General features: G+C 47.2%; 1 protein-coding gene across 1 annotated transcript in view; it reads left to right on the plus strand.

Annotated features, from left to right (window-relative positions):
* LOC126424363 (cadherin-89D) overlaps positions 1-12,090 on the plus strand; it is a 253,872-nt gene extending 241,782 nt beyond the window's left edge. The window contains exons 25-26 of the mRNA XM_050087256.1: positions 3,888-4,238; positions 11,853-12,090. Of these exons, the coding sequence (XP_049943213.1) occupies positions 3,888-4,238; positions 11,853-12,090 (589 nt within the window). The remainder of the gene's footprint in view (positions 1-3,887; positions 4,239-11,852) is intronic.
* Positions 12,091-12,607: the final 517 nt, after the last annotated feature.

Genomic DNA, 12,607 nt, shown 5'->3' on the forward strand with positions numbered 1-12,607 from the left:
CTGCATCGGCTGCGCGCGCCGCAAGAACAGGCTCAGGTTCGTAGGCGCAGCTCGTCGTACCTGCGGTCGCTCCACACTCACCAGCTTCCTACGCTAAATGTCCGTGACTTTTGGCTTCCCCTCCCTGCACTTAGTAATTAGAGTCGATGCTGAATCTACAAATGCAGATGATTGAATAACACTGTCGTTTGGATGCCGAATTCACCCCACTGAAGTGTTCGTCCACCCATGAATTTCATCTGAAATTGGCGAGCAGGTTTAGCAACCCTGATTACGCCGGGAAATCCTTAAATAAGGACTAAAACAGTAAAACTTCCGGTATTTAATTACAATACCTTATACCTTCAGGTATCCACAGAATTTTAATATAAATTTTTATTCGTTTCAGAGGCATCAACTTGATTATTTTTAAAAAAGTAAAAGCTCTTGTAACAAACAATAAATAAATTTCGCGTCTTTCCTATCCTGGTGGAAGCCTTTCGAATTGACGCTTCAGCGGCTTGCGTGCCAGTTTCGCTGTTTTTTTTCTGTAAATCTTGCAGCTTTTATTTGGCCTCACGAGGATGAATGTAACCCGTTTCAGACTTTTCCACCATAGAAATATCTGGTTTGCTCACTGGACATCGAACCCCGGACCTTCGTGCCATTAGTTAATAACGCTAACCCTTAGTCTACGAGGGCAAAAAACTGTTTTAAGTTACAGTACAAGTTACATATTAAACAACGGAACAAATTAGCTATGCTAGTTCAGCCCAGAACCATGCATCATTTGCATTAGGACAGAAATACATGTATAGGGTTGTCTGGATCTTACCACAATCCGACAGATTTTAGATTTCCTTTCGATCATGCTGTTCCTATCCACAGTGAGATCAGTGTTTGTAGTCCTCGGTCACTGTGTAGAAGCTATTTTCCGATTTCACCCCTTGGGTAGGTGACTGAATACCATACAGTGTTTGTTGAACGGATGTGAAGGACTTCAGTCTCTCTTTATAGCACCGTTATCTTGTGTCGGATTGTCGGTCGAGCGATTCCAGCCAGGCAGAAGAACTTATCTGTAGGGGTAGGTTTTACATAGTCATTCATCAGATTGCTTTTCCAGGTTGGCCGCGTTTGCACCTGACGATAGATGCACATGCACCGGCGGAGTAGAATACTGCCACTGCTACTGATTTTCGCACTTGTAGTTTAGTACTCCAATTTGAGCCAACAGTTTTCCGGAGGATATAATATCTGCCACTCACTTCCATTTTGACGCTGGGACAGCGCAGCTTATACACTGAAGAGCCAAAGAAACTGGTACACCTGCCCAATGTCGTGTAGGGCCCCCGCTAGCACGCAGAAGTGCCGCAACACGACTCGACTAATATCTGAAGTAGTGCTGGAGGGAACTAACAACATGAATCCTGCAGGGCTGTCCACAAAACCCATAACAGTACGAGGGGGTGGAGACCTCTTCTGAAGAGCACGTTGCAAGGCATCCCCGATATTCTCAATAATGTTCATGTCTGGGGAGTTTGGTGGCCAGGGGAAGTGTTCCTGGAGCCACTCTGTTGCAAGTCTAAACGTGTGGCGTGTCGCCGTGCCTGCTGGAATTGCCCAAGTCTGTCGGAATGCACAATAGACATGAATGGGTGCAGATGATCAGACAGGTTGCTTACGTGTTACCTGTCAGAATCGTATCTAGACGATCAGGGGTCCCATATCATTCCAACTGCACACGCGTCACACTATTACAGAGCCTCCACCAGCTTGAACAGTCCCGTGCTGACATGTAGCGTGCATGGATTCAAGAGGTTGCCTCCATACCGCTACAAGTCCATCCACTCGATAAAAATTTGAAACGAGGCTCGTCCGACCAGGCAACATGAAGTGGAATGATCATATAAAATTAATTGTTGGTAAGGTGGGTACCAGGTTGAGATTGATAGGGAGAGTGCTTAGAAAATGTAGTCCATCAACAAAGGAGGTGGCTTACAAAACACTCGTTCGACCTATACTTGAGTATTGCTCATCAGTGAAGGATCCGTACCAGATCGGTTTGACGGAGGAGATAGAGAAGATCCAAAGAAGAGCGGCGCGTTTTGTCACAGGGTTATTTGGTAACCATGATAGCGTTACGGAGATGTTTAATAAACTCAAGTGGCAGACTCTGCAAGATAGGCGCTCTGCATCGCGGTGTAGCTTGCTCGCCAGGTTTCGAGAGGGTGCGTTTCTGGACGAGGTATCGAATATATTGCTTCCCCCTACTTATACCTCCCGAGGAGATCACGAATGTAAAATTAGAGAGATTAGAGCGCGCACGGAGGCTTTCAGACAGTCGTTCTTCCCGCGAACCATACGCGACTGGAACTGGAAAGGGAGGTAATGACAGTGGCACGTAAAGTGCCCTCCGCCACACACCGTTGGGTGGCTTGCGGAGTATAAATGCAGATGTAGATGTAGATGTTTCCAGTTCTCAACAGTCCAATGTCGGTGTTGACGGGCCCAGACGAGGCGTGAAGCTTTGTGTCGTGCATCAAATTTACACGAGTGGGCCTTCGGCCCCGAAACCCCATATCGATGATGTTTCGTTGAATGGTTCGCTCGGTGAAATTTGTTGATGGCCCAGCAATGAAATCTGTAGCAATTTATAGAATGGTTGCACTTTTGTCATGTTGAGCAATTCTCTTTAGTCGTCGTTGGTCCCGTTCTTGCAGGGTCTTTTTCCGGCCGCAGCGATGTCGGAGATTTGATGTTTCACCAGATTCCTGATGTTCACGGTACAGTCTTGAAATGGTCGTACGGGAAATTACCGACTTCATCGCTATCTCAGAGATGCTCTGTCTCATCCCTCGTGCGCCAACTGTAGCACCACGTTCAAACTCACTTAAATCTTGATCACCCCCACCCCCCATTGTAGCAGCAGTAAACGATCCAACAACTTCGCCAGACACTTGTTGTCTTATATAGGCGTTGCCGAATCAGTGCCTTATTCTGCCTGTTTGCATACCTGTGTATTTGAATACGCGTGCTTATAGCAGTTTCGTTGGCGCCTTAGTGTATTTCAGGTCCCACTCCACGGTAACACTGAATAGCTGAGGTAGGTGCAAATTTCCTTTCCAAACCTGGAGCCATCATAAAATACAGCATATGTTCAGTATATTTCAAACGGTATTAAGACTACTTTGAACAAGTTCAGTTCCCCCCACAACATCGGCTTTCACATTAACACTACAATAATCGTATTATTTTGCTTGTCAGGTACCTCGAGGGCTCTCTCTGTCAGCAAGGCTATACGAGTTTACTATATTGTAATGTTTCTGGTATTCTTCTGTTTCCCATTGTTTCGCAACATAGCCGTCCTTATTATCTCTTTGATTGCCTCTTTGCTGTTACATAATATCGTTATACAAAGCAGTTTCCATTGCCATGAAGAGGAGAGTATTAACTTACATGTCTAAACACGTTTTATTCAATATCATTCCGCTGATATCAAACATTTCTGCTCCGTAGAGTCAGAGCTTATTTCCGTAGTTTGCCGTGACTGTCATAAACATTTACGGCTTTCGTTTTACAGAAACGCCCATTTTTACGTCCCTGGCCGACGAGATCAACACTTGTCACTGTCAGTTTTCCAAAAAATTGAACTGAGCAAGCATCAGCCCTCTCGTGGGTCTTCTTAAAGCATCGTGTACACTGTGTCGCTGTGTTAGCTGCCATGCTCTTCCATAAATCTCACTCTTGGCTTTCTCGAACTGTTGCACGGGTAGTGGAGATGAGAAACTACAGGCGAAGGAAAATCAGTGTTCCACAAATTACTGTGCTCGTTGAGTGTATAGAATGAATGAACACAGTCGCAAGACCGCGTGCAGAGAAAGAAGCGCCCCCTGTTTTCTGTTGTCCAGGCGGCAGGAGGAGCTGGGAAAGGCTCTGACGTCGCCGTTCACGCTGTCGGCGGCACCGTCGGGGCCCGCGTACAACGGCGACACGACGGACACGTACGTGGACATGCACTCGCGCCGCTCCGGCGAAAGCGGGGGCGGGGGCGGGCCGCTGCGGCACCAGCACCACCGCCACCAGCACCACCGCCACCACCGGCACGGGCCGGGCTGCGCCAGGGCGCACCAGGGGCTGCAGGCCAGCCTCGCCTCGCTGCACTCCAGGGACTCCGGCGTGGGCGGCTCCCACAGGCCTGCGGGGGCGGGCGGCCGCTGCATCTGCGGCCACTCCACCAGCCACTCCTCGGACAGCAGCGGGTGAGTCGCTCTCACCGCCGCCACCCGGCAAGTGGCGACCATTGCCAGCTGTCTCTCTCCGATCACGACTGAGGTCGAGCATTTGTTTGTGAACGCTAGAAAATCTACGTATATAGTTTTTCAGCTGGATGGAGAAATCGCAACAACTACACTCATGCTCATAAACTAAGGATAATTGCAGAATGTGGTGCCACACAACCTGGCACTACAAAAAACTGGCGCTAATAGCATAGGCACATAGGGAACACACACGACACAGATCTGTAAGTCCATGATATTCGTGGTAAGTTGAGAAAACCGTCCCGAAACACATGTGCTACAAAACGCCACTGTTTCCTGCGCATATACCCCGACATCAATATCGGATGTGATCACCATGCACACGTACACGGGCGGTACAACGGGTTGGCATACTCTGGTCAGGTGGTCGAGTAGCTGCTGGGGTGTAGCCTCCCATTCCTGCACCAGTGCCTGTCGGAGCTCCTGAAGTGTCGTAGGAGTTTGAAAACGTGCAGTGAGCGATACGTCGACCGAGAGCATCCCAGACGTGCTCGATGGGTTTATGTCTGGAGAACAGGCAGGCCACTCCATTCGCCTGATATCTTCTGTTTCAAGGTACTCCTCCACGATGGCAGCTCGGTGGGGCCGTACGTGATCATCGATCAGGAGGAAGGTGGGACCCACTGCACCCCTGAAAAGGCGGACATACTGGTGCAAAATGACGTCCCGATACACCTGACCTGTTACAGTTCCTCTTCCGAAGACATGCATGGGTGTACGTGCACCAGTCATACTCCCGCCCCACACCATCAATCAACGACCTCCATACCGGTCCCTTTCAAGGACATTAAGGGGTTGGTATCTGATTCCTGGTTCACGCCAGATGAGAACCCGGCGAGAATCACTGTTCACTATACCTGGACTCGTCCGCGAACATAATCTGGGACCTCTGTTCCAATGACCATGTACTGCGTTCTTGCACCAAGCTTTACGGGCTCTCCCGTGACCAGGGGTCAATGGAATGCACCTTACAGGTCTCCGGCTGAATAAACCATGTCTGTTCAGTCGCCTGTAGACTGTGTGTCTGGAGACAACTGTTCCACTGGCTGCGGTAAGGTCGCTCGCAAGGCTACCTGCAGGACCCCGTGGCCGTCTGCGAGCACTGGAGATATCGGTCTTATTGTGGTGTTGTACACTGTGGGCGCTCCGTACTGTAGCGCCTGGACACGTTTCCTGTCTGCTGGAATCGTTGCCATAATCTTGAGATCGCACTTTGTGGCACATGGAGGGGCCGTGCTGCGACCTGCTGTGTTTGACCAGCCTCCAGTCGCTCTAGTATTCTACCCCTCATAACGTCATCAATATGTGTTCTTTGAGCCATTTTCAACACACAGTCACCATTAGCACGCTTGAATACGTCTGCACACTTACTTGCTGCACCGTACTCTGACATGCACCAACACACCTCTGCGTATTTGGACTTCTGCCGGTGCCACCGTGCGACGATCAGCATTATCCTTAATTTATGAGCATGAGTGTAGAATGTATCACGTTACCCGGAACAGACTGTCGCCACAGGCATAAAACTTACTTTTTCTGCAGGGAGCTATTTTACGGCGACTACTGCTCATTTTATACATTCAAGACAGACAAAGTTCATTATGGACTTAGTGGCTGGATATTCATTTAATTGCAGCATTAGCTGAACAGTAATAAGTAGAACATTACTTTAATTTCTCACTTACCTAAAAATAAACTAGTGTTTGGTCAGGATAAGGCAATGTCGAGTGTTCCCTAGGGTTTCATATTTCGGACTGTTCTTTCTGGTGAGATGCATACATTAGTGACTTGCCTTTCAAGGTAGCTTGTAACTCTAAAGGTGAAATGTTTACGGATCACAAAGTCGTAATTGCTGCAGATTAGGACCAGCAACTTAATAATATAGAAAAAAAATGTTCTGCCAACAACCAAGACTTGTTCATAGTTATTAGCCAGACACATATTTCATTTGTGAAACGTAACATTATATAGTGGCGGAGGAGTTCGATTGCGGGGCTTAGAAGTACTTGTAACTCACCAAAACCATTTGCAGAATAAGAAAATGCATCCATTTAAAGGCTAGTGAACTAAAACCATCCATTCTGAATTAATTTCTCCATGGTTTCCTCTTCTCAATCCATATGAAAGGCAGATAGCTTCCATCGGCAAAACGACGATCGATTCGTTTGTCCTCATCCTTGTTTGAATAGAACTCATGATTCAGCTCTAAACTGCAGAGTGCTGAGGAGTTGTTACATTTTTTTCTTCAAGCTAAACCAGAATTCTGCTTTCAGATTTTCAGTTCACTCTATGGTTATGTGGAAATGGAACATAGTCAGTAAACAGCACAGAGGAGAGGAGAACAGAAGCATTCGAAACTTCGACCTAGACAAGAATGCTTAGGGTAAATCGTGTATGTCGAGAATATAATGAACTGCGGCATCGAATTGGGCAGAAAAGAGTTTCAAGGCACACGCTGATTAAAAGAAGACATATGTCGATAGGATGTATCCCGAGGCATCAAGGAACAGTAACTTTGGTAATACAGACGGGATAAGGGTCATAAGTATATAAACAACCATACTTTTTTTAAAACTGTTAGAGCTAAACTGATTATGGAAAACATTAAAACTGAAAGAAACCGGGACTGTTATGCAACTGTTGTTAATGATGTTGTTTGTGGAATGAGGAACAGCATATATAACTCACCACTGGTTGTTAGCTCATGAAAATCTGTCAGAAAAATTCGTTGATTGGAGAATGTGGATAGCGTGACTAAAAATATTACAGGCACATTCAGGTTATGCTTTTTACGCTACACAGCAAACATTTCTGCGTCCAGTTGCCTCTTAAAGAATTGAAATGTATTTGTGGATTCATTCATGAAACTGTGTGTCCATCATCTGTGGGCTTCTGGGTTTAGACGGCAGCCCAACAACAGAGAAGGAAGAAATTTTCGACGACGGACAACTTGCGGATCCACAATTGTGGAACATTAATGTTTCATTTATCATTAATATTGGTATCAATCAGCTGTCGAGTTCAAAATAATGAAAATTAGTTCCGTGAACTAGCGGTGTAACCGAATGTTTCCTACGCTGTGAAACAGAGGCAGTCAATTATCAGTCTTCAGTGAACAGACTGTTGTACGACGCCAGCTCTGGGTGTTGGGTTGTCAGGTGATTGTTTCGATGCAAGCAGTTGAGTTCTAATTAAATGAAGACTGGAAGGGGCACACGGCAAAAATTAAGAGCAACATTTGATATGCGAAAAATGGGAACTTAAAGATTCAACATGCGCCGTCGGCGAGATTACGCAGGACGGTCGCTGCCACAGCGCCACCTCGCGTAGTACATTTCAGCTGCGCTGCCTACAACTGCTATAGGGACAACGCCAGAAGAGCGACGCAGGTGAGCTGCTTGGGGCACCTAGAGCACTGGGTTGCGTGGTTGAGACACTGACTGACTGCTCACACCACGAGCACATAGCCTTGTTATGGAGGAAGTACGGCCTGAGCAATCACAGCATGAGCTGCTCTGGCTGAGAATCCTGGAGCTCGCAAGATGTGAGTGATGACGTTTTGGGGATGGGTGTGAGGGGTGCATACGGGATAACAGCGCAATGATGGAAGGCGGTAATATAAAGTAATGTCTCTTCGTGATCGATGGAGTTGTTGAGTGTAAGCTCCTTATATACCCTATAGTGACGTAAAAAAGCTGGAATTATCGGTTCATAAAAAGAAACTGTAGGTTACAAGACCTTCTCACCAGCCGGTTCGCACACGGTTTAGTTTTGGAAGTAGCACCTTGCAGTGCCGGAAACGAGTTGCGTTTTGTTTCCACGTGACGAACATCGCCATGCATACGGTTCCAGGATATTAATACAACATAAATCTGTTCTTGCTTGATAAGATAACAGAAATCACGGACAACGAATTGATTTATTAATTTTATTGGTGAATTCATTTTAAAACTACGGCCCTAAATTCGTATACTGCAGCAATTTGCATAACACCACTAACAAGTTATAGCTAAGCCAAGAATAGTAAGCATTTGACACACATTGTCTCTGACATGGTGGAGTTTGTATTGAAGCCATTACAAACATTAAAATTCAATAACAAATAAATGTACTCCACTCTCATGAGATTCATACTGCAAAATTCAGTGCAATGGAGGTTGTTTTGCGAGTCTTTCAATTAGATAGAAAACAAAAAAAAGGCATCTATTTGGATTGATCTCACTCGTACCAAGAACTCAGATTCTCCCACCGAAATCTTCTAATACTGTGGTTTTCCAGACAGCCTGTAGCCGTTGGGCTCGCCTTCCTGAAGAAACAATAGCTCTTGGTTGAATATTTTATAACAAAAAGGTGAAGATATCAGAACATTTACAGATATACCATAAATTTCAACAAAATCTTCGCGTATTCTTCTGCAATTCTGTATACATTCCACCACAATTTCACAAACTGCAGTTAGGAACGGCTATAGCTCCCACAGATGCAAATTTCTGGCGTGATAACATCACAACCGTGCTCCTCATATTACAACTTAAGCTATGATGATTAATCTGTGGCTTCGAAACGTACATTGTCATGTAAGCGTAGGCTTCCGCGGCCGTTGTCTTCTTCAATAAAATTCTTCAGGGTATCAGACCGCATCGTCATAATTTAAAATGCGCCAACGTTTCGGCCAGCGTTGCAGCTAGCCTTCATCAGGGCCTTACGTTAACTGCTAAATGAACACACTTGGTTCCTTAAATAGCTGCACGAGAAAACCGTGTTGTTACTTGATTGGCTGTAAAAGGAGGAGGCGGAGGGGTGAAAGGTATGCTTTATTGGTGTTTCCTTTATTATCTGTCATTGGCTGAAATAGCTGTTTTCTATTGGTCTTTATATTAATCCACCCCATTGGAGGAGACAGACGAATAGCGAACAGGTGATGGCTGTGACGTCACACTGTTTCCATGCTGTCCAGAAGCCGGCTGCGGCGTGCCATTGCTTTGTGTGCTCGCGGCCACTACTGCGGCTCTCTGCGTGTCTGCATGGGCCGCCACGGCTCTGCCGCCGCTCCGTAGCCCTGCTATTGCAGGCAGCCAAGACCTCGGAAGCTTGTACCCGTCCTCTCTATTCATGTTGGCGGGTATTTTGGCTATTTCTATCGCCTCTCTAATCTTTCTTTTGAAAGTGAGAGGCTGTTTCGCCAGGACGCGGGCTTCTTGAAAAAATATTGGTTTCCCGCACTCGTCTCGGTGTTCCGCCACTGCTGACTTAGTGTGTTGTTTCAGGCGGATATATCTTTCATGTTCCGAGAGCCTTGTGCTAATCGGACGTCCCGTCTCACCTATGTAGACTAATCCACACGCACAACCAATTTCATACACGCCAGCTGTGTGTAGTTTGTCAACTGCATCCTTGGTAGAACCGAGCATGTCTGATATTTTGTTTCTGCTTCGGAAAATTGGTTTGATGTCGGCTTTTCGTAGAATTTTGCCAATACGTTCGGTGACCCCTTGTACATATGGCAGTGCCTCCTTCTCCTCTTCCCTATTAGTCTTCTCCCTTGTCGACATGGTGCTGTCTATCATCTGCTTCCCATAGCCATTAGTTCCGAAGATGGACCTGAGGCGTTCAAGTTCTGTCTTCAGATGTTCTTCATCGCTTATCCTGTACGCTCTCTTCGTTAGCGTGTGCAGGGCGGACTTCTTCTGCATGGGGTGATGGCGGGTTAAAATGTGTAGCCCTTCGTTCATTACACTGATGGGAAAGAGCTGTTGCCGTCCTCCTTTGAAAAATGATGGCTGAAGTTTCGAAATTAATTATCGAAATAATCTGTATTGACTGTAAATTTGCCAGAGCAGCAAGTCACCTTACTAAACTGTCCTCCATGAAGTGTGTCAAGTGCGACATTGATGGTGGATGTATTTCAGTAAACCGTAATGTTGCAAGTAACGACGGAATGGCTGTCTCGGAAGCCTTGGCTGGTAAAACGGGCGCTAATTTTGGCCGTTGGACAAAGGGCTACTATACAGTCGGCACAGCCTGGCGCCGAGGGCCCCGACAGTAGTCGGGCAGTGACTTCGGCGCGACATGGCCACATTTGCCAATCGCACAGAACGTCCGCCATTACATTAGGGAAGAACTGGTGGCAGTTCCTTCAGGTTGCTCCCACTTAAGAAAGTATCTGGAGCCAGGTTGAGGAGGTTCTAACTAAAGAGAAAAATACGAACCGCGAGTCTATAAAAGCACTAACTTCCCGCTGTTCTGTCTCAGTTTTTCTCAGTGCTAACTTGAGTTACGTCGCCGTGGTCTGTCTCTTCAGCCGCCAGCGCGTCAACGAGTCGTACTGTCACTTACTCTTCCTTGCGCGGCGTACTCCAGCATTTCCAGTTCGGTTTGGTCTTCGATAAAATTAATTTTAGGGTGTACAGTGGCAGCTGGAATTGGAATACATCCAATTTTCCCTGTACAACGTGTGTGTGTGTGTGTGTGTGTGTGTGTGTGTGTGTGTGTGTTTGTGTGTGCACGCGCGGTCGCTCCTTTACATTGTTTCAGTCAAGTTCACAGCCCTATTTGCCACAATAATGTCCTAATTTAAGATACTGAACACGGTGCTTGTAGTCCAACGATGTACCATGTGCTAAACTGCTTAATAAACTCTGATACTTGTTTTCCAAAGACAAACTAATCTTTGTGTTGAGTAATGGCGATAGGAGCACCTTATCCTTGCAACACATGGTCACTGTCAGGAAAATAATTGCGGGACACGAGCCTCTCCAGCAAGTAGGCCAACAAATCCGCATTGCCTGAGTAAGGGATAAATTATTTAATCATATTAATTGCTTGTGAATTAATTTCATTTGCACGACAACTTCTCCAGTTACGGCACCTAGTAGACACTCCTCCACTCCCGCCATACTGCAGTTCTACTGAAAATCTAGTACAGAATTTTCTTATTAAGTTTGCAGAACAAAGTTTCGCAAGAGCAACGCCGCCTCTGTTTCAAAGATTTCCAAATGAGCTATCAAATTATTTCGTATGGGCTGTACGCCCCGGTAAGGTCCTTGCAGAGCGTCTCAAAATTCGTCCAATGTGTGCTGCCGTCCTCACTCGACAAGAACTTCAACTCCTGGACTACTACTCTAGACTAGAAGTAGTCGCACACACAACCTGCACTTCACTATTACCCTTACAACAAATCTAAGTCTTCCATTCCCTACTACTGATTGTAAATGATCTCATTTCGTATCACTTCTTAGTATTACCGCTAAACACCGAGCGAGGTGGCGCAGTGGTTAGACACTGGACTTGCATTCAGGAGGATGACGGTTCAATACCGCGTCCTGCTATCCTGATTTAGGTTTTCCGTGATTTCCCTAAATCGCTCCAGGCAAATGCCGGGATGGTTCCTTTAAAAGGGCACGGCCGACTTCCTTCCCCGTCCTTCCCTAATCCGATGAGACCGATGACCTCGCTGTCTGGTCTCCTTCCCCAAACAACCCAACCCCCAACCCTGTTACCGCTAAAGACTTTCGTACGATGTGACACGACGCGCTACTACGTGTGGCTTTGCAGGGGCAGCTACGAGGACTCGCTGAAGGGCGCGCAGCTGCGCCGCGGCCACGCGCCGTCGCGCCGCCAGCGCCAGCGGCACAGCTCCGCCTCGGCGGCCAGCTCCCTGGGCGCCGCCCCCGCCGTCCCCGCCGCCCCCGCGCCGCCCCCGCCCGGCCAGCCGCCGGCGTCGGGCCGCGCGTCGCCTTGCGCCACGCTAGGCCGCCGGCCCAGCCACCGCGACGCGGGCTCCGTGCGCTAGCGGCGGCGGCGCGCTTCTACCGTACACTACCCACAGCGAGCGACGCTGTACAGGACCCGGTGCCGCAGCCAAGAGTGCAGCCTGCAGTGCAGGGCGAATGTTGAACGACGCCAGAACTGCCAACTCAGACTGAGGAGGACAGGGTTACGCATGAGTTCTGGATGCGTAGGCACTACACGGTGTTACGAACAAATATATATTCTATTTATTGTACGAATCTTACGGAAGTGCCAAGATAGTATAAAAATGTTTTACGTACTGTCAGATTTATGTCGAATTGAGTGTACTAAGCAACTTATCTATAGTCTGCGCTTAGTTACCTGATACTTCAGGCGAATTTCCATCCCGAGTCCATCTCACGCACTGACCGCCTACTTTTTGACACTACGATGGTCTGTTTTTCCTCCGGTAAACTAGGCAGAGTATCAAGTGGGGAACGTTAGACGGTAAGCATTACTCAAGCATTCTTATCATTCTAAAGAAAGCCGTTTCACAGGGTTATCCGCACCACCCTGTT

This window comes from Schistocerca serialis, chromosome 1 (assembly GCF_023864345.2).
Source record: "Schistocerca serialis cubense isolate TAMUIC-IGC-003099 chromosome 1, iqSchSeri2.2, whole genome shotgun sequence".
In the NCBI taxonomy this organism is placed as follows: domain Eukaryota; kingdom Metazoa; phylum Arthropoda; class Insecta; order Orthoptera; family Acrididae; genus Schistocerca; species Schistocerca serialis.